Below are 26,977 nucleotides of genomic sequence, written 5' to 3' on the forward strand. Positions count from 1 at the left end.
ACTGCAAAAGACTGAAACAAGTAGCAGCAACAGCAAAACCAATGAGAGTGGGACTCTGTGCTGAAGTCTCCACTGTAGAAATAATCCTGTTATGTATCTGATGATTTATTCCCTGAGTAACCACTTTTGCTTGCTCAAACTGAGATTTTCCCTTAATCTGCTACTGAGAGGGGAAGAAATTATAGCACAATGTCACCACTACTAGCACTTAAATTAAAATAGTTTGTGATACAACAGGCTAATGAAAATTTTTCCATAGAAAAAACCTGTTTTGATAGCATGGCATATATCTTAACTACAAAATTTATTTTAGATATAATTTGAATATTGCCGCAATTTGAATGTAACTGGAGCACGCACATTTTAAGCTTTAGGTGTAGTATATTTAGCCCAAGTATCTTGCCTGTGAGGTACCCCACAGATACCCTTAGCATGATTTGTCAGTTTTTAATGTGACCTCTGTATGGAGGCAGTTACCTGGATTTAAGCTCTACTGGTTCTTCTGCCCTTTCCTGCAAATCTTCTTGATCTTCTGTCCAGAGAAGAAAGACAAATTCACCCCTGATTAACAGAGCATTCACTGACGATGAAATTACATGATATATAGCTGATGCCATCTAGCAGCTTGCTGCCACCCAACCAGTGGCAAAAATAATTTTGATTTATGTTTTTTCCATTTTTTTTCTCCTCCCAGTTTCATTATCAATATCCTATGGATCTTATGCTCAAATATATATGGGAGTATAAGTAGTGTGGATATATCAGGTTTCACTGCACCTGAGATACTACTTCAACTCTGCTATAACTGGTGTTAAAGATGTGTACTGATCCTTACTGTTCAGAATGTGTTTAAAACCTAGATGGACTCTATTGCCTTTTAAAATGTGTTAATTGGGAGGTTAACTGACTAGAGTTTAGAATTTGTGAGTTATTCTCTTTGTAAGATGCAGATAGGGTTTAACATTTCTTTCACTTGTTTCAGTCCATATTTTTTTCTAGTTGTTTGTTTTTCACTGCTTCATCATCTCAAATGCACCAACAGCCCATAGAAGTACTCCGTCAAGCAAAATGAAACTACTAATTTAGATATAAATATTTAATAAAAATATAAATATTTCATAAATATATATATTTAATAAATATATAAATATTTAATAAAAATGAAGTTTCTCCAGAATCTATTGGTTTTAGCATTATAGTTAATTTACACTCTTCTGTAATTTTCATCTCACTAATTTACTTTTCTGTGTTACTTTTAAGAGCTTGCCAAAAAAGAAAAAAACCCAAAAAACTCCCCAAACTCCTAAACCCATTAATATTGTTGTGAGAAAAAAAGCTTGGGTGGTCTACCAGAAATTATTTTAAAAAATTATTTCTAAAGCTTTCAAAATGTTGTCGTCTCTTATAAGAAAGTGACATATTTTATTTACTTGTGTTGAAAAATGTTGAGACTGTTTATGTACTGGGTTATTTGTGTGTTTATATGCCTACCCATTTCCACAATTATATTGTTTTTCCTTTCCAGAATGTCCATCCTGACAAAGAAATACTTGTTGATGTAGTAATGTGTTTGTGGCAGAAGTGTAAAATGGAACTTCAGCAAATCCGAAAGAGTGAAAGTCCCTGCCTAGAATACATGCACAAACACCAAGCTTACCAAGTACTCTTTCATTGTATTGTATTTCTCTTCATGTGAATGCAGTCTGTTATGTAAAGGCAGTGAAATACTGGTATCCAGCCTAAGTACCTTTTCTTGTTGTAAAGTGCAGATAAATCTTAAAAATATGAGTCATATGTACACTTTGAACACACTGTGCTCGCATATGCCAGTACCAAAATATTCTTAGTCTTTTTACAGTAAAGTAATCTGCTGCTTGCCAGTGGGCCACGGTGGTAAGAAGCTAAATTTATGAAAACATTTGGGCAGGATGTAATAAAAAGAATTTGAGATGTTGTGGCAGAAAATATCAATGTATTTCAAGAAAGTTGCCTAGATCAGTTGAACAAAGTGGCAAAACCTTACAACTTAAGACAAGGGAGATGGGAGTCAATAGTAGGATAATCAGCCCATGGGATAGAGTCACAGTCTTACCTTGAATTTGTCCTGTGGGTGAGAGGCTCTTGGTGAAATCGGCTCTCTGGGCTGCCAGTTGGTGCTAACTCTGGAGGAGTTAATTTTGTGACCCTATATAGTAAAATTGTTTGGAGGTTCCCCAGAAGGTTATTTTGCTCTCTATGTACAACAGTAGTGATTGGGCCTCTTTTATTTTGAGTTTAAGTGGCAAGATGTGGAGATAAATGAGAGGCATGTAATCAAATCTTCTGGAAGGCTTACTATACTAGAGCAAGATATAAAAGTTACGGCTGTAGAACATTCATAAAACTTTGCAAAAGGAATGGCAAGAATAATAATGTAATAAATTAAAAAAAAGTTTGGTGTCTGAAGGAACAGGGGCTATGGAGCAGTATAAAATCAGCGTCTTAGTCTGGTGACATTTAAAAAAAAGAAGCCAGATCCAGGAATGGAGTTGTGTGCATGCTTGTGAAGATTTTTAGACAGTTTTGAGTGCAAAACCCTGTCTACCTCTGTAATACATAAAGTTCGTCCAAAAATTTGATTTATCTCTGTCTTGATTCTTTTTTTTTTCCCCCATTTCCTCATTTTCCCCATTTTTAGTGGGTTCATATACTCTGGATAATGAATAAAATAATGGAGAAGAGCAACATAGCTGACACTAATGTAATGTTTGCAGAGATAACTTTATGTCTAGCTGCAATACTGGAAAATGTAGCTGATTCTACAAGTGAATCTAAGGACAAAGAAGGTAAAGCTTTCAAAAGAAAGTGTCCTTTCAAGAATGACTGTAAAGATTGGAACTTTTCTGATCTGAAAACTAACATACATATTAAAAACATATTGTAAAGAAATTGTTGAGAATAGAAGAACAGTGTTTTTAGCTCAAAATTTCACCCAAGACTGGAGCTAATGAAACCTGTTTTTCCAAGGATTAATGATTTCTTTCCTTACATTTCCAGTTCTACTGAAGTAACCCTGTTTTGAATTGCATCTCTTATTACTCACTCTCCTCACAGGTCTTCTTAGCCCCTTCAGAGTAGCCTCAGATCACTCCTACTTTCTCTGCATGTGGGCTAGGCAAAAGGCAGTACATGGTGTGGCTCATTGGAGCCTTCAAATGCTGGTTGATTAGTTGCAGGCCAAACAAATTAGGAAAATACTCAGGTCATACTGAAACTTTTGCATTTATTGGATCATCAGTTTGGTTTTCGTCTCTACATATTCTTGATTTTTGTATAGTAATTTAATTTTTTTTGAAGTTAAACTTGGCTGACATTATTGGGATATGCTATCACAATCACATTAAACAAATTTCCTTCCAAACCCGGACTAATGCTGTAAAATATGAATATTTAGACATTCTTTAAAAGCTCTCTGTTGTGTATTTTGGAATATGAATCATAAATCTCAAAATACCTTACAGTAACTAGAGAGTAAATATTAAGGATCTTATTAGATCATATCTAGAAGCAGAAAGAAATTATAATAGTTTTGCACTTTTGGAAATAAAATATTGGGAAATTACTATTTGTTATTAAGGTAGAGTAGGTATTGGTTTTGGTGGTTTTGTGGAAATCATAAAGTTCTCAGGAAGACTAAATGAGAACCTCATTGTAGCACCCTCTTTTTCATTCTGTTTAAATTTGTGTTTTGGGGGAAAAAATAGCTTAATAGATAGAAGCCATTGGTCAAAACAGGCTGACAGGCAAGCCATGGGCTTGTGTTGAAAAGAACCTATTTGCTGCATGAATACTGAGTGAATGCAAATTTTCTTTTTTATGAGGAAAAGACAGTGAACAAGCAAAAACAGGCATGTACAAGTAGTGACTAGAAGGTTGTTCCTCTAAAAGCACAAAAAAAATTATTTCAGTAAAGAAATGAAATTAGAGGGTTTAACCAAGAACTAAAAAATCATTTTCTCTTGTTTTGCAGAGAGAAACATAGGTTTGGATGCATTCTTCATAAATGAAAATAATTTAAACAATCAAAGCAAACTTTTACAAGCTGATAATACTGCTTTAAGAAATACTAAAATGACATAGTATTTATCATAATAATATGACATATTATTCTTAAAATTTGTTCTAAGTGAAATTAACTGTGAATTAGATAATAAGTTTGAATTGATTTCAAAATGGAGAATTGATATGAATGCTACAAAAATATGAGGAACTACAGAATGAGTCCTGTTTCAATAGCTTGGATATGATGTGGCTATGAAATATATGGTACCTTTAAAATGCAATATTATTGGCTAGTAATATCCTGTATTAGTGTAACGGTACATAGACTGCTGTGTCTCTAAGCCCGGGAAAGCTCCTCGAGAAACAATATTATTCCCTCTCATGGTCAAACACTGAAAAACAGAATTATTGCCAGACTGAAATTAGAAGTGGAGCTGATCAAATGGTACTAAAATTTCTGGATTTATTTGATTTTCACTTCTGCTTTTCTTCTATAAAAAAGGAGGAAGTGCTTCTCTTTCCCAAGACGAAACCTGTGATATGCCTGAAATACTGATGGTAATGTCCAATTTATCTTCATTGATACATTGATTTTGAATAGAATAAGAATACTTTTGCTTGAAGTTTTTTATATGATTCTGTATTTAGTTTTACAAAGATGAAATATTTCACTCAATCCTACTAGTGCAGAGGAAAAAAAGCAAAGATATTTTTTCAAATTAAATGAAATTCGAAAATTTTCCCTGAGTCTCTTTTATCGATCTTTTTTCTGGAAGGGATTGTATTTGAAAGTTTTTTTCCAGCATGAGCATAGTGATATACCTTAGTATAGTGATTTACCACTGTGTACCTTCTTTTTTAATGCCAATCTGTAGTGCCAGCCTTAAATGGTTTATTTTCACATTTTATTAAGTTAGTATAAATTTTAGTCCTTGCTTAATTTAGGAAAATATTTTGTGTTGTGATTTTTTTTTTTTCCTTTTTGTAAGGATCATGTGGAATACGTGGAACATCCTGAGTGTCCTTGCTTTGGTCAGCACTTTGCAGGATTTTCCAATCAAATGACTTACTAAAGCATATTAAGGACAAATTCTGTGTGTTAGCCTGAGGATTCAGGAGTGTTGTCAGTCCTATGTCTTAATGCTTGCCCACATGGACAGGGTTTAGTTCAGTGACAGTCTACTTAAACGTGGTGTTTCCTGAAAAAACTGTGTTTTCTTAATAGTGTTTAGGCATATTGAAAAACTGCAAATACTATGTTTTCAATTTAATTCTTTAAATTTGGTTTCATTCTGCTATAAGCTAACTCTGAGTATTTTTTTTTTTTTTGAGCTGAAGGAAAATTTCTCCTACTTGAAATTTAAAACATTGACATTAGTACACTAAGGTATGGGGAGCAGTACTTATGTAAAGATTTTGTGACAGTTCTAAACTTCAACAGCTAAAAAGTGCATTACTTTTGATTGCCTATATTATAGTTTTTAATGTTATCTAAGGAAATGTGTTTATATGGGTTTTCATTTCAGAAAACGCCTACAGAACAATTACAAATTGCTTATGAAGTTCTTGAAAAAGCAATTAATGACATGAACACAGCTCGTTTAATGACCCTTTTACCAGATGGAAAGTCGGTATTTGACATGTGCTGTATAAAGGTAAAGTTTACAAAAAGCTACACTGCAACAAAATCTATCAATAATATATTGTATTTTGATGACACAAACCTCATATTCTCTTTATAATTAGAAGTCTTAGCACTATCAAATGTACCTCATCTTCCTGGCCCATGTAAGAAGAGAATAGAAAAAATATATCTCTGTGTATTAGTGTTGTGGTTTAACCCCTGCTGGCAACTGAGCCCCTCACAGCTGCTCACCCTGTCCCTCACAGTGTCCTGGGGGAAAGGTAAAAGCTAGAAAACTCATGGATTGAGATAAGGCCAGTTTAATGGGGGAAGCCAAAGCTGTGCACACAGGCAAAGCAAAACAAGGAATTAATTCATCACTTCCTATGGGCAGGCAGGAGCTCAGCCAGCTCCAGGAGTCCCCATCACCTGTAGCTTGGGTGAGTTGGGAAGACAAATGCTATCACTCAAACATCTGCCCCTTCCTCCCTCCCTGAGGTTCATGTACTGACTGTGGTGTTGTAGGGGCTGGAACATCCCCTTGGTCAGTGGGATCACCTGCCCTAGTTGTGCCTTCTCCCAGCTTCTTGTGCCTCCTCAGCCTCCTCTCTGGTGGGGTGGTGTGAGATGCAGTGCCGTCACAGCCTTGATGCGGTGTGAGCATGGCTCATCAGTAATGAAGCATCCCTGATGTTAGCAGCACTATTTCCAGCACAAATCCAAACCACTGCTCCATACCAGCTACTTTGAAGAAAGCTAACTCTGCCTAAGCCAAAGCCAGCACAAGTTGGAAGGGCATTTTTCTCTTTCAGTAATAAACTATGCACTCCTTTAGGCTTTCTTTAACATTTTCTTTTGAGATAATGATAATATATTGATTTCTTGATAAGAACAGAAATCCCTTTCATATTTCTAGCTTGCAACTGTTTATTATTAAAATCAATTTTTGTTCTTGATGTGAGTTCAGATTTTCTAAATATTTTCATTCTTTATCAATATGATATTTGTTCTATGGATTGGTAACACAGTAAAAGATAGTTTTCCCAGTTTTGTCTTTATTATTGATCCAGTTTTCTATTGATTCTCAGATTTTGTCTAGTTCTCTTTGTCCATTTTCCGTGCTCTCTTTGTCTGGTCACCCTCCTTTCCATGCTTTCTTGGTTGACTGCATATTGCACAAATATGACAAATTTCAGTGTTTGTCAGATAACTGAAATAATATCAATATCAAGAAAAATGCAGTAAGCTGAGTAGTGGAAGTTTGTATTTGCTTAATTGCCACTCCCTATTTATTAGGTGGATTCAAATGATCGGAATTTGAATTCTGTTTTGGGATGTGGTGATGATAAAACAGGAACAGATAATGGTTTTGTGGCAGATTTACACTTGGAGCTCATTCAGGCCCAACATCGAGTAGCTGTGAAACTTCTTAAAATTACACAAGGTAGGCTTCAGTAAAATTAAATAATCTTCATAACTCGATTAGAATCTTTTTTGCTAATATATTCTGTAGTACTAAGAAATAAAGGAGTATCTGCTTGCTGGAGGAGAGCTGATGTTGGACAGTTTGTATAGTTGTTGGGCAGCCACATAGAAATAATGTACTGAATTTGCAGAATTTAGATTTACATTATACTAGTCTGCAACTTCTACTCAACCAATGGGAGTTAAACTGTGCTGCAACTAATGGATTTCATTCCTAGACAGTAGGTTGTTGTATTTTAGTTATAATATTAACTTTTACAATGCCAATAAAGAAAAATGTTCTGCAGATTTTTTGTCTGTGATGCTAATTGTCTCTCTAGAAAACGATTTGAATATTTTATTCAGTGCTCTTTGTAATTTGAACTTCTACTCCTGTGAAGTTGTCTCTCTATGTCAGGAGATACTCTTGTCAAATGGCTTCTAAAAAAACTCTGCTTGTTTTTCATTCTTAGTGTTGTTTTGTTTTTTTTTAAATTAAAACCTAGTATTGATTTGACACTGCAGAGCTACACTGTGCCCTGATCCCTATGATCAAACAAAAACTCTCTTTTTCTGTAGTGTTAATATAACTACTGAAGATGTTAGGCAGGAGGGTGGAATATTTTAGATGGCATGATCTGTACAAGAAATTCTACTTGAACAAAAAAAAAATGAATGTGAGATGGAGCAGAGCTTAGCTATAAGACTACATATTAACCTCTCACTCAATTTTTTGCAATAGTACTATCAAAATAACTCAGTATTTCCTTCCCACACAGGTCCTCAAGTTGTTGGCAGAAGTGCTAAGTCTAGTAAATCTCAGGAGAAGAATACTGAAGATTTCCAATATTTATCAGGTAAGACATTACTTAAGATTTTAGAAGTAAAATAAATTCTTGCCACGGTTTTAAAAATGTCTTAAAATATCTGTTTTCTAGAGGAACGTATAATAAAAAAAATTAAAAGGAACAAGCTATCCAAAGCAATCTTTTTGATGCAAAAGGCTGCACAGAAGTTCCCTGCAGACTTAACTACTGCTTCCCAAAGGCAGCTACTGGAGGTAATAAGAAAAATCTTATGACAGAACTTCTTTACCATTAATGCAGTTTTTCATGTTTTATGTAATTAAGACACATAATACTACTTCTTATAAAAACAAGAAAAATGGAAGGATCTTGAGAATCATTGTGTGTTTTTAACTTCTAGTGTCAGTTTTTTTCCTGGGAAGTTTCAAAGAATAAATTGACCTTAAAACAAGGAAAGAGCACATCCCCAAATTTTGTGCATACAAGCAAATTTCAGGAAACCTGAGAGTAGATAAGATCTTTTCTTCTGTACTGTATCTCCTGGACTTTGCAGTTATGAACCTAGACCTTGCCAAAATGTCATTCAGGTTTCCTTACTTTGACAACCTTTGACATTGTTCTTTTTCCCAGATGTCCAAGTCTTAGAATACTTTAGCTGGTGATGATGACATGGACTTTATTTTATTCTTTCTAAAAAAACCAGTTTAGATATTGGGATTTTGGAATCTATTGGAACTAAAAGCAGAGTCTTCCTGGGTTCATTTCACTCTCTTGAAATCAATGAGAGTATTTCCATTGACATTTGTGCCAGCATCTGTCCATGAAAATTGCCTGCTCATGAACAGGGCTTGAAATTTCTTTGTAGCTTGTACAACAGATAACAGAACCTGCAATTTTCACTATATAAAATATAAAAGAGTATTTTAAACAAGGTTACTAGAAGTTTTCTTTTAAGTACCACAAATTTGGAAGCATAAGTAATACATATATTTATTACATCAGAAGGATGCAAAAACTGGATCAGAAAATGCATACATTAAAAATCTCTCATATATTTGTAAAATGTGTTATTTATGAAAATATCAGATGATGTGATATGGTATGCAAATTGTAACTGTAGTCACCAGTGAAGACTTACAAGCATTTCCCAAGAAGTATCTGGTTATCTCCAACAAACATTTACCAAGCTCTTACACTGACCTTCACTGCCTTTTGCTTGTGTGCACTTTTCACCAAGAAAGATGTAGATAAAAAAATATATCTGCAGATGGTTGGCAGAAAATATCAGAATTCATTTTCTCTGGACAAACTTAGCATAATCTCTTCTGATATTTGTTTTATGATGAAATATTTAATTATATGCTCAATTTTCCTGCTTGAGGTGGATGGTGCTCACTTAATAAGCAGCAAATCCATACTTTTATTTTCATGCTTTTGCTATTTTTGTATTGTAGAGTTTTGTATAGAATTGCATCTTCTGGTCTTTTCTCCTATAATCAGCACAATATGCTACAAATCTGTTTTTGTTATGTAGCAAAATAGGAAGCAGATTATTTTGAGAAGCATACAAATAACCATTTCTCATGCAGTAAACAACTGAGTAGATATGGAAGCTTCTTAGTCATCTGTGTTTACTCAATTGCATCAGACTGCTTAACGAGCTGCTGTGCATTTTTATTATTTCTTTCACAGCTGTTTAATTCTTTCTTCCTGTTCTGTATGTCCAGTTGGATGTCCAGGTTTTTACTGAATTGGATATACTGGTAGTTCTTATTGGCCAGTTGGAATATTGAATTTATGTGATGAAGTTAATATCATGGTGCAAGTCTGTGACAGAGGCAGGGATAAAATGTGTTTTATCACAGGTCAAGCATTTGGGGTTTTTATGGTGACATTTGGCTTCCTCAACCGCAAGATTATTCTTGCTCATCTTGCAACACTGCCACATTTATTATCTTCCAAGTTCTACAATTACTGAAGTACAGGTCATGCAGTACCACTCTCAGTCACAACACCATCTTTATTCAAGCTGGGAGCATTTTCACCCTTGCACTAATCAAAAATATATCCTCAGACAAAAATGAGTCCATGATACTTTTAGTTAAAAATTGTGTCACAGGACTGCTTACAAAGGAGAAGTATAGTTTTTAAGGAAGCAATGAAGCTTCAAACTGCTGATTGCAAAAGCTGAATGGTTTTGTGATGGGAAGATTCACTCTGTATCTTGTTCTTTACCTTGTATCCTTCCTGTAGTGTGTCTCACTAGGATGGATGCAACCCTAATCTAAAGGGTGAGGAAATGAGGTGGAGTGGTAGGGCTGTAAAAATGATTAGGTATGCAAAAGGCTCTATTAAATTTTAGCTCCCTGTTTCACTCATTTCACCATAAACCTGAAATCTTTTCATAATTTTTTGGGCATGAGATTCCAGGCTTAGTTTGTGATCTGACCTGCTATGGTGTAGTCTTCTAAACGTATGAGGACAGAAACAAGAAACTGTTAAGGTGCAAGATTATAGGATTGTCACTGAATTACCAATAACTTGGATTTTTTTTTTTTTCATTTTATCTTTCAGACTCAGCATAAGTCCTTGGTCCAGTGTAGGGTACTAAAAGGTGTCAAATAAAATTTTTAGATGTAGGAATATGTAATTTCTTGTCTCCACACAAACTGTAATCGTTGTTCATCTCTGTGAGTTGGCCTTTTTGGCTTTGATATGCACTGAACAGCTGCCACAAGTAAAGATGCAGAAGTATAAAGTTCTTAATATTAGATTGGCAAGTTAAGTTTCTCTTGAACTGGCAGTGAAATCAAGGTGAAGAAACCTAACAATTTGCTCTTCAGTCAAGTAAGAAAAAAGTGTAGCCTTGATCTCAACTAAATGGCCACATAATCACTGTATTCAGGGTGTCCCCACGTCTTTGACACCTGACTGTCAGTCAGCTTTCAGCTGTCTACAGTTAACCAAGGGAAAAATGGCTTAGCCCTACTTTTTCTGGACCCACATTCTGCTCCTTTTACTTTATTTGTAGACTTTATTTTTCCCTCTGTTTTTGAAGTACAAAAAATTCAGTCCAACTGCTTCTACAGCTCTTCTAGAAATTCCACAGATTAGGTTTCCAGCTCTCTCCTTAATAGGAGTTGATATCTTTTTTATTTCTTGTTGGAGTTAACCACTGGCTGGCACTAATTGCTTATCAGCATTTTATGTGATCACTATCTTTTTTCCTATAGGTTCTTCCAAAATTAGATAGGCTTCTTTCATAGCATTCTCTAATTATGAAATTAATCTGTGTATATAAGCTTACACCATTCATCCTCATTTAGGATGTAGGATTATATGAAAAGCTACTGAAAGTTTACTACATAGCAGTGAAATTTACTATGACAATTTGAAAACAATGTATAAAATTTAAAGGTCTGACTGTTATATTTTAATGGTTTTCTCTTTTGTTTTCATTTCAATCATAGGAAGCACTAACTTTAATTGAGCAAGTTGAAGCTGAACAAAGAGCATTGTATTGTAGTCTCAAAGAATCCATGAGCAGCAAGAAGAAAAGCAGGACTCCTCCTCCTCCTCTGTTACTTTCTAGATCACATTGTTCCATGACATTTAAACCAGCCCCATTTGATTCAGATATTCAGGTAATGTTTTTCATGATGACTGCATAAGAAATAGCTAAACCATACACAAGAGAAAAAGTTGTTTCAACAGTGCTATACCAACACATTTTTCTTTGTTCCTGAAAGGATTATGTTCTTCTGACTTAATTAAGTATCCTTTTTTTTTTCCCTCTCTGAGTCAGTTTTCCTCTGTGACTCACTGTTTTGATCTTCACATTTGCGTGAGACTTTCTTAATCTTGTGCATCATGTCCCTTGGTGCTTCTGTTGTCTAGTACTTACTTATTCCACTTATCAAAAGCAAATTTTCTTGCTTAGGGGATGACATACTCCTAGTTACCCTCTGAAGAGAGACAAGACTGTTGCATCATGTGATGCGAAAATCTCTGTTAATGAAGTGTTGAAGTGACACAGTTCAGGTGGAAATAATCTACTTTCTGTTGGACATGTAGAGTCACAGGACTATGTGGATCATAGGGGGTATTAGGAGAGGTCTCTTGTTCAACCTTCTGCTTGGAATAGGGTTGGCTGTGAAACTAAAGCACTTTGCTCAGAGCTTTATGCAGTCAGTTCTGAAAACTTCCAAGAATGGGACAGTTTCTCTGGAAAGTGTGTTCCAAAAGGGCATGTTCATAGAAAACTTTTTTTTTCCTTATGTACAGTTGGAGTCTCCCTTGCTTCAATTTAGATCTATTGTTTTTCCTTCTCCTACCATGCACTACTGTGAAAAGTAAATGGCATCTACTCCTCTCCCTTCCTTTGCTAATCAAGTAATTTTATCACAGAGGCCAGTCACGGTGGTCAGCCCTGATTTGCCTTTAGTAAATCCCTTCTGACTGTTCTAAATCAGCCTATTATCCTTCCCTTGTCCAGAAAAGATTCAAACAGGCTGAAGTATGAAAAATTCACTAGCTGCAGTTTTCTTGAGAGAGAAATTTCCATTGTGATTTTGCAAGCTTCTTCAAAATAATCATGTGTATATACCCATGATTATTTTTAAGAAGCTCAAGTCTTACTAATAGTGGTAAGAATATTTCTGTGAACAGTTGTTTCAGAACCTGCAATTTTATCAGTAAATTTCAAACAGTTTAATTAGGGAATAGTTTATAATTTTTGTCCTTACTGAATCTAAAATAAAATTTAAAAAAACCCCAAACTTTAAAGTTTGGTAGTTCATTTGTTTTAGTATGTGTTCCAACTTAATTTTGTTTGATAAGGAGGGTGAATGCAGCATCTTGGGCCACTAGATGGCGAAGTGTGATTATTCTTATAATTTGAGCCCCGATAGTCGAGAAGACATTTTTTTCTGAAGTTAACAGAGTTGTTAGGCAGACAGGAAAGGTATTTTTTAAATGTAGAAGTTATTAACTGAATGCTTGAGATTTAGTTAGTTTCTTAGGATAAATGAGTGCCTCAGATTTAATTCGACATATATAGTTCCTGTGCTAGGAGTCAAAATACCTGTGAGATTTTCAGATCTTAAGGATCATTTGCTGCAAATAGTCTCTTCCATTTTAATAACACCTTGTGAAAAACAGTCAATAGGGAAACACCAACAAATGTCATCATTTAGACTTCTGTGAGGCCTTTGATACAGTCCCACATGACATGCTGATTTCCAGATTGAAGAGACATGGATTTGATGGGTGAATCATCATTCAGTGGATAAGGAACTGGCTGGATGGACACAGCCAGAGTTGTAGCCCATGGTCCTGTGTCCAGGTAGAGGATGGTGATGAGTGGGGTCCCTCAGAGCTCACTCTTGGGACTGATGCCCTTTCTGTACCTTCATTGATGACTGATAATGAGGTCAAGTGCAGCCTCAGCAGGAGGAAGGGATGTCATACCTGAATTTCTTTTGTCTGATATTAAGGATCTGTCCTCAAGTAGTTTGCTAAATTGGAGCCCAATGCCAACTTTAGAAGAACACCACTGAGGAATAATGGATCAAGGATGAATAATGGATCTAAGTGACTTTAAATCTGTGACCTGTAGAGTCTGTGCTTTGGGATAGCTTTGAGGAATAGAGTAACTCAAGGTGGGGTTAGGATAATGGAGAATCATCTGGTTTTATTGCTACTAGTAGTATATCTAGTTTTCCATCTAAATAAATTAATTGATGTTTTTAGTGCAGTTAGACTATACTTTTTTTGCAGAGACTGTTTTCACAAAATTTGTACATTCTGCATTAGGCAAAAAGTGGAAATAATATTGTGCATCAATTAATTTTGTTCTCATTTTCTTCAAAGGTTTCATGGTACTGTATTTTGGGCTGTGTAGCGGGAGGAAGTAATACAAAAGTAAGGTTAAATAATAATAAACTTCAAAATTCAGGAGAACAGGTAAGATGGAGTTAAAAGTTGTTTATTTAATTATCTCTTCCTGCTAAAAAATCCAATTCTCTAAATCTTTCTATCTGACACATTTTTAAAAATTGTGTAACTGGCTAAGCCTTTGACAAACTCTTCTATCTTTACACCAAAAAACTTCCAGGAATCTTTTTTGAATAAGAAAATAAATTACTCAAAAACGTCAAGATTTAAACAAATCTGTACCTTGTTTTGACTGTTTGAGTGAGATCTAAGAAATGCAAAAGTAAAAGGAAGTATATGAAGTATTTATAGAGTGTGCTCCAGACACTACTCTTCCCAGGAATTCAAAAAAGAGAAATTCTAGACAGATAAAAATTCATTATTCTTCTTAATTGTGTAACTTCTATCAGCTATTTCTTCTAAACAAGACACTGCCTTACTTAATGCTGGCAGCATGGTAATATAACTTTTCAATAACCTTCACATTCAGACACAGTTTATTTCTAGGTTCATGCTTTTTCCCTTTCATTTTGTGAACATGTGTTGTGGTGAATCATCCCATGCATCTTTAACTACTTATGACTGATCATGTTGACTGTCTTGCTACTTTTACATTATTTGTTCATTACAATTTGACCTTTAAGTTTTTGGATTTGTTTGTTTGTTTGGTTTTGCATTTTTAGGTAGGTTTTTTTTTCCTTTATCACTTTCTGGTGTTTCTGCACAGTCTGAGAAAGTTCTGGTTTTCATTCACTCATGCCTGCTATTGAATCGTCCTCCTGTATACAGCAATGAACCATCCAAACACTGTGCATTTTGTAATTTAAGAAAGGAGCAAGAAAGCTTCAGCATGTCCTCTTAAGCTTCTGTAGTCCAACACCTCATTGATCACCTCAATGATCATTTTTGTATCTGGAATTCTTAAGAGTTCTGTTCTTTGCAGGGCAAAGGAATTGCCCTGTGCTTTGTGACACAAGAATGTTGTCAATCTCTTTTGCCTGATGTTTCAGCCTTTCCTGGCTTTGTAAGCAAGCTCTATACTAACATTGATAGACTTGTGTTTGGTGATGGAGAGGGAATTTGTGCCCTTCATTCCCCTGGCTTCTCTCCTTAAAGGAAAGTGTATGAGAAGAGAAGGTGTGTGTAGGTGCAGTAGAGGCTTGGATGTTATTCCTGATACTCTGATCATCAAATCCACAAAACTAAGCTTCCTGTGATGTTTAGTCTGTTAGTTTCAATATTCTGAATTAATTAGTTAGATAGGGGGTGAATTAATGAATTAATTCACCCCCTATCAGGTGAATTAAGTGTTTGACAGGTGACTTTTGCCCCACTGCCAGCTGCTTTTTCTGTGAATTTGCTGCAGTCCATCCAAGTCACTGACCATCTTAGCTCTGACAGACACTGGAGACACACGGACCTGAGGTTAACCATACACCCTTGCAATGGAACGTTTGCATTAGGATATACTTTTGCAAAATGCTGATCTGCAAACAAAGTCTCTCTCTGCTGACTTCAATTAAAAAGTTTAGAGTTCTTGGGGATAGAATGAATGATCTATCAAGTTATCATAAAAGGTTGTTGCGGACTGTTGTACACTTACTTCTGGTTTGCTGGTTCAGGATTCAGCCCCAGCAACCTGAAAGGTTTTCTGTTGTTCAGAGGTCTCCTTATGAAGGACAGACTGTCTGAATAAGAGCATTGTGTTGACGCTGTGTTATGATGATCTCAATTCTCATATTATTCTTCCATCACTGGCATTTGTTTTCTGTTTCAAGACCCTTGAAGTCTTTAAATCTTCCTTGTGTAAGTCACCTTGGTCACAGAGAGGAAGGCAGAAAATCCTCTTAGGAGTGAGCCATGATGTTAAAGTGCAGGTGTACAATTACTTGAAGGAAAAATGAAAGATCTTGAAAGTATGTTGTTTGCTTCACACTCCTAAATGCTGTTAGTGGTGCTGAAAAGAGCTAGAGGTACCTCTGCCTATATCTGATACAAGAAGGTGGTATGTATGAAGGAGGGCAGTATGGTCTTTGTCTGGAAGCGCAGCTCAGGGACAGTGTTTCACCTCAGTGACTGCAAGCATGGACAATCACTGTGTGAATGTTCAAGTGGACACAAGCATCTTAGAAAAACATCAGGTCTTGGTACTTAACTGTTCTCTTAGGTTATGTGCTCTGTGTACATATCAGCATTCCAGAGAAAACTGGTCCTTTTTTTCACCTATCATTTAATTTTTTCTCATAGTTTTCAAGAATTTAATACAAGAATCTAGTACATTACATACTATTAATCTGGATTGTACTTTGGTTATATCCAAGACCATTAAACAGTTTGTTTAATAATTAAAGTGTAGAATTTGAGATTTCTTTTTGGTATCTGAGTGAGTCTAACAAGAAAAATATTTTTATTGGTAGATACCTGCAGATGGGAAAATTCTCTTAGAAGTCCAAGGGTTAGATGCCAATGAGAAATACATATTTGCCGTGGCAGCGTATTCTTCAGATGGAAAACTTATTGGGGATGCCATTGGGCAAATGACTAAGCCAATCCTTGCCTATCCACCCCTTTCTGCTTCTACTGTTCGAGCATATCTAACTCAGGTAGGGTCAGAATATGATAATGGACACCTACTTTCATTTGGCTGTAATTATTTGTTTTCAGTAGTTGTTCCAAAACTGCATCTGGTAACAGCTTGAGACCTTCTTGCTGAAAGCTTGATAATCACAAATCACAATTTTAACATAAAAATAGTATATCTAAGTAAGTTCATTCTTAATTCAAAGTTATTAAAAATGTCAGGTTAAATGGAAAGGACTCAGTTTTCTTACCCATCTGTTTTACAGTCTGCATTTAACTTTTTTTTTTTTAAATAATTTGGTTTTCTTCATTTTTGTGGTTGAGACTAAGTATTAGAAATCATCTTGTTAGTCATTATGGAATAAAAATATTATTGAACTTAGCAGATATCAAAGCCAACCATTTTCTTATTGAAATTAGTTTTGTAGTATGGTGTGAAAGACCACAAAGGTTGTCAGATCATTATAATTTTGTGTTCTTAAAAAAGGATATTTAAAACAGATTATGACACAGAGAAAAGCGAAATTGTCTAGCCCTATACCTAGATCATGGGGAACAGTTGGAAGCTTTCCCAAAATATTCCAGGGTAAGATATGTCCACGTGAATTTATGCCTATTTATTTGGCTTAGTTTACATTCTGTTATTCAGAGCAGAAGGGCACTCTGCAGTATTAGCAAAAGTGAACCTAAATGAATTTTTATGCCTTCAAGAACTGCAGCACAATGCCTGTAAAGTTTTCCACACAGGGCTGTTAGAGCATTGGTCAGCAGTCAAGGAACCCCTTTGCTTTCCCTGATGCTGAATCTGAACCACACTAATATTTGTAAAATCCAATTATTGCTGCATGTATTTTATTCAAATGTGTCAGGATATTCTTAGAGAAATTGTAAATTTATATGTTGTGGGGAGTTTTTAAACTTTATTTTTCCTGTAATTTTGTCTGGCTTGGTTATTCCATGAGCATGTCAACTCACTCTTTGTTTGTTTTGTAGATAGCCTATCAGACGGGCAACTTTAGATTAGCCAGAGCAGCATTTTCCACAATGTGGGATTACTTTGTCTCAGATTCTTCTCCACTGCCTCCCAATGCAGCTGTAATTTCTGCAAGTAGTAATTTGACTATATCTGGAAAAAGGTAATTGGTGAAACAAAATTAAAATAATAATTATTTATAATTGTTTTTATTATAGATGTGCACATTTTATTTAGAAGAGTTCCAAGTTGTTTGTTCCTGAATTTTGTTCAGGCTTGTGATATGAAAAATGTTCTGAAAAAAAGGTTTATAATTAGCAGAGGATTTTTGTTATTTATGGCACTGCTAACATTTACACACCTAATTCTTTGTAATGGCTGTTTTTTTAAGATAATTGTGAAACATTTCCAAAGTGAGTACTAGTTTTGTGTGATGCATTTTCATATACAAAATGTATCATATGCATTGGGTGCTTGACTTTCCAATTAAGAGAGTAATAGATCTCACAAATTGTGAACATTTTGTCAAGAACAACAACCAAAACAGGTAAATTCTTGCTAATTTTGTTTTGGGGTAGCTATATAATGTGCCAATAATCTTTGCATATGCTAAAGGTCTTTAGAGATATTTAAAATTAATTTATTTATGAAAAAAATTCAAATGTTCAACCATAATTATAGAAGTTTTTCATTGCCCAGCTAGAAACGTTGTGGTTACATTTACTGAAATTCTGTAGATCCAGGTTCAGAAATACATCAAAACTGAACTTAATCCCAAATATAAGGTGTTTTAATCCAATAATAGACATGAAATATTATAAGAAAAATAGTTTTATGTGTAAGTCAGCTATTTATGATTTGATAATAAATTAGCATCCAATATAGCTGAATACAAATAATCAACTTCAGTGTCTGCCCTTCAAGTGCCACCACATGTCTGATACCAGGCATACAAATGCGCCAAGGGTCTCGGTGTTACATGCAGCAGTTGTGGTTTACAGCCTGTGGACTGCATTGATGCTGCCAGAAAATCACTATACATACTATTTCATGACTATGTGGGGTTTTTTAATCTATCCCTGGCCAGGCAACAAAAGCAGCAATAGTCATTGTGCTGTTTTCTGCATTTATTTTATCATTACTATTTTTTCATAAGCAATTATTTTAACATATCCAGCTCTAGAGATAACATTGTAATAAGTCTATTTTCAGATAAATCAGATGAAGGCAGAAAATTTTAAGCAGCTCTGCAAAGCAGTTCTGGGGATTTTTCTGACGGTTATGGCCAAGCCCCTCCCTTTTTTTTCTCTTTTTTTTTTTCTTTTAATTAACATGGAAGATTTTCACTGCTGCGGTATCAGGCAGTTTAAGGTTTTCTGAGCAGTAGGTAAGAAATTGCACTCCGTAAAGGGACAGCAGAGGGAGCCTGAAGGAAAGGAAACCTGTGTTTCCAGCCAGAAGCCCTTGTGGTGGTATCTTGGTAATGTCAAGTGAGTGAATGGGTCTATTTGATCTTCCTCCTCGAGTTTCCGTCTCTTTCAATAAATACAATCGAGGAGAAGGAATTTATTTCTTTTACTTCAAAATCATAACATTTTTTCTGTAACAAAAATATTTTAAAAAGACAGCGATTACAAATGCTCCTCTGTCCCCAAGGACAGGAAAAAAAAACCAACCAAAAAATATCTTGACAGAAAAGCAGGCGAAAGAGAAGAGATTCTTTTGAGACTTGTAATATAAGACATAAGTGTTGAAAAGGAGTCTGTTAGTAATACTTAGTAATGGACTTCACAACTGCATGTATCATTGTCACAATACAGTAGAACAATGTGTAAAAGGAGACAGTGAAAACAAATAAGCTGTAGCATCTGAAGTTTTCAAAGACAATTCAAAATTTGTTTCACTGGATTAGATGATGAAAATAAGGAAAAGTTGTCTTAGATTAGTAGAAAGTGAATAGCATTTTCAAAAGAAGTTGTATTTTTATTTATTTAGCTTTTAATTGAGGAACTTTAAGCAAATTTTTCATTCAAGAGTTAGATGTAACTCTTATTTCTAGAAGAAGTTATAGTAATCCTTTTTGTCCATAATTTTAAAACTAAAGACTTCATTTTATTATAATGTAGTGTCAGGCATGCAAGATCTGAATCATAATTAACATGCTTTTACTGTTCTTTTGCTTTTGTATTTTGTAGGTTACATTTTGAAGCTGTATCTCAGGCTTCTCCTATTACCTTGCATCTCTTTTTGAGGAATATATTTGCTCTTTCTGACATTAGTGTCATGGAAGGAGCACTCTTCTGTGATTCCATCTGTTGCAATGAGATATTTTATAAGGAGCAAGTATGTGTGGTTTGAAATAATATATTAGATTTTACTTTTTCATCAGCTTTATTTCATCACTGCAAGATAGATGTGGCAATCAACTAATCCTATTTACAGAATACTCCATTTTCTGTGGGTTACATGGCTTTTCTTTCTGAGGTATCTCAGAAGCTGTTGGTTATTTACATCCTGCTGGAATGATGGTTTCTGAATCAGTTATTGCCTAATCCAAAGCCCACTGATTCCTACTGAGGAAGGATTTTTCTTTACTTCAGTGGTGGTAGACTATAATATAAGAAAGAAGTATAATAATTTTTATTTTTGTCTCCTAAAGATCTAACTTGAATTTTTATTTTTAAACATTTATGCTGTGTAATACATGTATTTTAATTAAGATGTGACTTCTAACAGGGTGTCATGGTTTTAATTAGCAATATTTTATTTCAGAGTTTTTAATAGTATAATGGCATGTTAATGACAAAAACCACCCATTTTAAAATTTGGATAGTCAAGTTTGCATGCTGTTTTATTGCATTCCTATTCTATTTCTTTCTTTGCTGAAGTACTTGTAAAAAAATGTGAGCAGTTGATTACTCTGTGACTTTACAAGATTAACTCTCACTTGCAAAGACTGCAACAGATAACTTGAAGGGAAGCTGACTCTGAGAGGCTAGCATGTGAAATTTCCACTCCACATAGTTTGAGATTATTAATCAGCCTCAATTTGTAAATTATATGGGCAAACTCAGAGGGCACAATTAGATCAAGAGCAATCATTTCCTTTAGTATCAGGAATAATGTGTTTTTTAACATACTTCTAACAGGCGTAAATTTAAATTCCTTCCTAAACTTTTCATATTATTTGCTGCTTATCCTGCTTTTTAAACTGCAGTAACATCTGTCTTCTACTCTCAAATGGTTTAACAACAGAATGAATATTTAAATCAAAATGTGTTTTTCTTTTACAGGTAGCTAGATTAGCAGAATGTGAAAGAATGACTGTGGCAATTGATCTTAGCAACTGGTTGAATGATCCAAGTTACGCCCTGCAGTCTGTTGTACAATGTTATGGTCTCCTCGCCCCACTTATTTATCACAAGATTTTTTCAGTGCCAATAGTTCAGGTGAGAGCATTTTAAGATAAAGCAGCTGTCAGGTCCTGCAGTTACAGTGATTCAAATTAAACTGAGAATAGGCAGTGCAGTTGGAGAGCTAAATGCCTAGGCTTTGACTAGCTGATGAAAGAAAAGCCTTTTACAATTTTATATGTCTCCAAATGCATCTAAGTTTGGTGTAAGCTGCACACATTCTGCTCTCAAATATGAAGTAACTGCAGAGTATCAATTGTTTCTTTAGGGTGATTGTTGGTATTTTAAACTGTAGCAGAAATTGCAATCTAATTTCTACTTGAATGTTATTTGTAGATGGATATTTTGAGGAAAGAGAGGCAGCATTTGCCTGTGATTTTTTTGTTTGGTTGTTGATTTGGGTTTTTTGTTTTGGTTTTTTTTTTTTTGGTGTGGGGTTTTTTTTTTGTTTTTGTTTGTTTGTTTTGGGGAGGGGGTTGGTTTTTTTTTTAAATTCAGAATGTTTGCTTCATATATAGTTCTATTTTCTTCTTAAAGAAAAAGCTATTCTGTGTTTTGACAATGCAGTCTTTAGTTTTCAGGCATGTGCTACTTTACAGAAGCAAGCACCTTCTCTTCAAAAACAGAGTACATTTTATGAAGCATCAGATGTGGGTTTTAGATTCAGCAGGCATACAGTAGAAACATGCAAATGTTTTTCCTGTAATTAGGTAGCCTTTTTAGGGAGCAGCAATAAGAGTATATTCGCTCTGTGAGAAAGGATGAGGTGACCGCACTGCAGGTGAGGCACAGACCAGCAGCATCTGAATGTGGCAGACAGAGCAGGGGGCTGGTAAGAGGATCCAGGACAGTCCAGGGAGCGTGAGGTTGTTGGGCTGGCCCAGGTTCCATCCAGGAGAAAAAGTCAGGAGGTGCAGGAATTGAAGCCAATTGAAGCTGGAGACAAGGCTACAGCACAGGTCCAAGGTCCATCCAGGTGAAAGAACTGAAGACCAGCACAGCAGTACCGCAGCTCAAGCAGGGACTGCAGGCTTGTCCTAAGCTTTATTGCCACTCCTGGGCTCCTGGGTACAGGGTATGAGGGGAGATCTCAAGTGAGAATGCTCAGGGAAGGACTGCTGGGACACTTAAGGCCTTGTTAAGTATTCAAGAGTGATTAGGAAAAAAAATAAATCTATTTGAATACAGGGATAGCTTCTTGCTTAAGATGCTGTTGGCTGTGTTGGTGTCCTGCTAAAGGTACAGCTAGCCACTGGAAATGGCTCCTCTTTCAGATTTCTTAAGTAAAGTGAAAAATAATTTTGCCACATGTTCTTTTCATTTCTGATGGCCAAAATTGGGGAAAGAAGCATTTTATTTTTACAACATACTGGAAATGTTTTTTTATTTGATATTCTTACCATCTCTATATTTTTTTAAACAGTCCTCTAGTAGGATTGTCATCTCACTGAATTAAACATTCTTGGATTCCATGTTAGTTAAATCAGTAAAAATATCCATCTTGTATCTGTATATTAATATATCTGGGATTTTATGTGAAGATGTAATTTATTCCAAAAGACTGGTTGAAGTCATGACACTGTTCAATTAAATGGAAATTTAATTATTGTAATTTTTACAGCTAGTGTTTTATCCTATGCATTAGATTTTAAAGTATTTTTGAAGTTCACCATGAAATACAATGGGCTGTAGACAGGTTCAAGCTTGTAAGTGTGCTCTAGACTCCAAATTTTGTTTTAACCCTTGTTTTACAGATCCTCATTAAATGCTTGGCTGTTCTCCAAGAAATTCCAAGTGCTACTTTGCAAAGGAGACAGGAAGGATGTTATGACAGTATTCAGCATATGATAGCTTGTGCTTCATATCATACAGCAAAGGTATGGTGTGAATTTTGTCCTTACAGCTTAATTTGAGATACAGCTCTTATCATTTAGGGGAAAAAAAAAAGAGATTTAGTAAGCTGGCCTTCAGAATGATATCTTAGACAATCAGCAATCTTAAATCTTAAAGGCATACAAACATTTATTAGTATCGTTGAATCAGTGCATTTTTATGGCAATGACATTTTGACTTTTTACTATTTATTCAGAAAATAGTCTAAAACTATTAGTCCATGTTATTAGATCTACATTTTATATGATTGTGTATAATTTTACATTTAAGGTTATACTATTTTCAATAAGACATAGATGTAATATATAAGTTTAAAAGTTTATTTATTGCAAATAAGCCATATTTGTAGTTTTATTCGGATTAATATATCTGTTTTAGTTGATAATTAGATACAAGAGACTTTATACTGTTTAATCTTGGATGCTGGCAAAAATAAAAACACCTTGACTTTCCACCATAATATATATCTGTAGATGACATTTACGATTCGGATACTCAATCTATTTAGTGAGATAAGGAGAAACACGGTACTGGATTTTTTTCCCTCGTGTATAGGGACATGCTGCAGTTAATTACTTGCTATTATAAATGTGTGATACTGAAAAAGTCAGCTTTCCTCTAGCTTTGTGTACACCTCAACAAAGAGCTTATACTGAAGCTGAGCTGTGGCTAAGGATTGAGGGATTGCCCCGTGCTGGTGATTCCTCAGCTTGGTCTTTATAGGAGCTGAATCTCTGTGCTAAACTCACAAGACCAGATCAGTACCAAATAACCCAAAAAATGCTGTGCAAGGCCAGCATGGCTGTGAGGCCAGGAGCCATGGCTGACAGGGCAGCACCTGGTATCCACATTCAGGCATCCACATTGTCAGGCAAATTTGTGGTGATGAGGCAGGTCAGATTTGAAGCTGGGAAGTCAGTCCACAGGTGAGGATAAGGCCTGGGGAGGTGGCTAGGGTCAGACAGAGCCCAGCAGGCTGGTCCATCATGATGGGAACAGTCTGAGGTCAAGCTCAGAAGTTGGTCCATGAGCCAGGTGCCCAGTCTAGCGATCCATTGTCACACCCAGGCATGACTTGCACCAGGCTGGAGACCAACATTCCTGCCATACAGGAGCCAGCAGGGACTGTAGGCTTAGATTTGAGCTGAGAGGGAGCTCCTGGCCCCACAGGTGTTGGCCCCAGGTGAATGCTATCAGAGCCAATAAAGCCTATTAGAAGCCTTGAAACCTTGATTAAGTGTTTGTTTGTTGTTGGATTCCTCAGCTAATTGACTGCCACTTCTATTCCTGATTTTTTTCCCCTAGAGGTAGCATTTCAACAGGATAGCATACAGAACAGCAAAGAGAATGAGTGAATTGAAAATGCTTCTCATTAAAGCATGGTATATGTTTTTCTTTTGACTTACAGTCAGGTCATGTACTGTGTTTATGCTAAGGTAATCTGTACTTAGGATCACAAAGCCAAAGATCCTGATGTGAAGTTAGCTTGCACATAGTAGAAGCACTTGCGTCTTTTGAGCTCTATCTAAAGAAGATTAAGCCATCGAAAAACATTCACTACACTGTTAATTTATAAATTTTGCAATTTAAAAATAAATTTCACCAGTCCTTTCAATACAATTGGGATTTTAAAATGTGTGCTTGATACCAGAGAGGCAAATGAGGATCATTTAGTTACCCTTTATGTTCTTTGATAGCAGTACTGCCTGAGAACAGGGAGAGTGTCAATCACAGCAATAGATACTTCTGGGTAAATCTGTCTATTCTCTGAGGGATAGGCTAAGCAGAATAGAGCACATAGATAACATCTGCAATTCCAATTATTTTACAGGTCTACAGTCCTGGGTTTTTTATTAAAAGAAACTTGCATATTGAGTAATTAATTTATATTTATAATATTCATGCATTTTGACAATTATATGTTGACAGTAATTAAATATTACATATCATGTAAGCAAAAGATTGTATAACAGATTATTCTTTTATAGGTACTGCATTCATGGAAAGAGTATGAACTTTCAGCAATTATCATTAACTATGGGAAGAAATTGTTGATCTCACCAGGAGTTTTACCTGGCCAGTCAGGAGATGTGAAAACTGAAGAAACACGCACTGACAAATCAGTAAAAGTAGTTGCTCTGGTTTTTAATTTTTCTTTTCTCTAAATTCTGTATTCTATTATTTTGAAGATTAGATTTATTAATTTTTTTGTTCTAGAATCATAGAATGATTTGTGTTGGAAGGCACCTCAAAGATCATCTACCTCCAACCCCCAGCCTTGGGCAGGGACACCCTCTGCTAGACTGGGTTGCTCAGTGCCCCATCCAGCCCAGGCTTGAGCACCTCCAGAGATTGGGAGTCCCCATGCTTGACACATATGCTGTGCTAAAAAAGTTATGAACATAATTTCTATTTCATCAGAAAAGAAAAATAATACAATATTGATGAAGTTATAAGATACAAATTTAGAAGACTTGTGGTCTAAGCTAAATTCCAATATTGACAAGCTGGTTTTAGTTAAGTTAAAGCTAAGCTTTCATAACAAAGTATTCAATATTTCAGAGACGTTCCTCAAGGGCATCCCATTTAGCTGCAATGGCAAAAGCAGCAGAAAATCTAAATTCTCTGGAATCAAATCTACTCAAACTGACAGAACCAGGTAGGTGTACTGTTGAAACGCATCTTACCTTTGTCTATGGAGTTTTCTATGGTTTGTTTGAAAAAGCAACATTTACTGAAGATGTACTTTTATTTCTTATATCTTCCATGAGACTCAACCAAAGCAATAATGATCTTGGTAATGATCACCTGATGATGATGTGTGTATTCATATTTTTGTCATTTCTACTGGAACACTCATTTCTTCTTTAAAAGGGATGTTGCTTTGTGGAACAGTTCTGCAAATATTTATGTTCTTCCAATCTATTTAAACTGGATTCCATGTTATTTAGGCATGCTTTATCATCTTAAATCAGAAAATGCAGTGGCAAAGACCATTGTCCATTTATAGCTTCTCTTAATACCCCACCAATGCTAATGACCACTGCAGGAAATTTCAGTGGAGAAAACTCTCCCTGAAGAAAGTTAACAGAAATTGTTCTTTTTGTGAGGGAATTGCATGCATGCTAGTATTTAACTACCTTTTAACTTGGGAATGAATAAATGTATTTTAAAATGTCTTGGAGTCTGGATCAAGCACAACAATTTTCTGGCCAATAATCCTGCCAAAGTTAGATGAATTAACAAGTAAGAATTATAAAGAAAATTTGTTAGAACTTAATCTCAAAGACACTGCTGATTTATACTCCTTGTACTCCTTGGAGCCTGGATAGAATTGTAGAGTAGTACAGGTTGGAAGGTATTTGTTCCAATCCCCTTCTCAAAACAGGTACAATTATATCAGCTTGCTCTGAGGCTTGTTCAGTCAAGTTTTGAATCTTTCTGAAGAAAGAGATTTCATAACCTTCATGGGCAACCTGTTCTGATAGTTACCCACTCTTATAGTTAGAGAGGTTTTCTTTATATGTCTTTAGAATTTTCTGATTTCTGGCTTGTTTCAATTGCCTGTTGTGCTGTCAGTGAGGACAGTCTGCCTCCACATTCTGTATTCCTCCTATTAGGTAAATGTAGGTTCCTCTTAGCCTTCTCTTCCTAAGACTGAATAAACCCAGTTCCCTCAGCCTCTTCGTACTCCATAGCTCCTTGTCATCTTGGCTGTCCTTCTCTCAACTTGGCTGTGTTGGTATCTTGTCCTGCATTGCCCAAACCCAGGCACAGTGACCTAGATGTGGTCTCACAAGTGCTGAATAGAGGGGAATAGTCATATCCCCTGACCTGCTGGCCATGCTGTTTCTAGTATAGCCCAGTATGCAGCTGACCTTTGCTGCAAGACCACACCCCTCATGTTCTAGTTATCATCCATCACCTCTGTACATGCATTTGTTCAGAAGTGAATGCATTTTAGTGAAAAAATAGGATAAAGGGTGATGGAAAAATTCCATTATCTGTGCAATAATCCTTCATTTTTGCTCACACTGATGCCTGCATTCCTGCAGAACAATTCAGTAAGGAAAGAATTCTCTAAGTTAATTGAAAATCATGTTGATTACTTAATAGAAAGTTAAATAATGGATTGATCAGCTAGAAAAAAAATCCTCATTTTCAGTAGCTGGCAAATAATTGATCACTAAAGTCTGCTCTGTTGTTGAAATAGCCTATTTGTCAATAGTTTCAGGATACAAAGAAGAAG

The 26,977-nt window shown here is 35.5% G+C and overlaps 1 protein-coding gene across 1 annotated transcript in view; it reads left to right on the forward strand.

The window, feature by feature from the left end:
- CFAP54 (cilia and flagella associated protein 54) overlaps window positions 1-26,977 on the forward strand; it is a gene marked incomplete at its 3' end in the record, with an annotated part of 92,888 nt that overhangs the window by 10,777 nt on the left and 55,134 nt on the right. Inside the window, 16 exon segments of the mRNA XM_084205444.1 lie at window positions 1,526-1,660; window positions 2,678-2,825; window positions 4,544-4,599; window positions 5,568-5,696; window positions 6,962-7,109; window positions 7,909-7,986; window positions 8,068-8,189; window positions 11,406-11,579; window positions 13,807-13,899; window positions 16,287-16,472; window positions 17,443-17,585; window positions 19,618-19,765; window positions 20,716-20,871; window positions 22,590-22,712; window positions 24,717-24,857; window positions 25,291-25,387. Of these exon segments, the coding sequence (XP_084061570.1) occupies window positions 1,526-1,660; window positions 2,678-2,825; window positions 4,544-4,599; window positions 5,568-5,696; window positions 6,962-7,109; window positions 7,909-7,986; window positions 8,068-8,189; window positions 11,406-11,579; window positions 13,807-13,899; window positions 16,287-16,472; window positions 17,443-17,585; window positions 19,618-19,765; window positions 20,716-20,871; window positions 22,590-22,712; window positions 24,717-24,857; window positions 25,291-25,387 (2,077 nt within the window).

This window comes from Fringilla coelebs (assembly GCF_963513975.1).
Source record: "Fringilla coelebs genome assembly, chromosome: 5".
Lineage (NCBI taxonomy): Eukaryota > Metazoa > Chordata > Aves > Passeriformes > Fringillidae > Fringilla > Fringilla coelebs.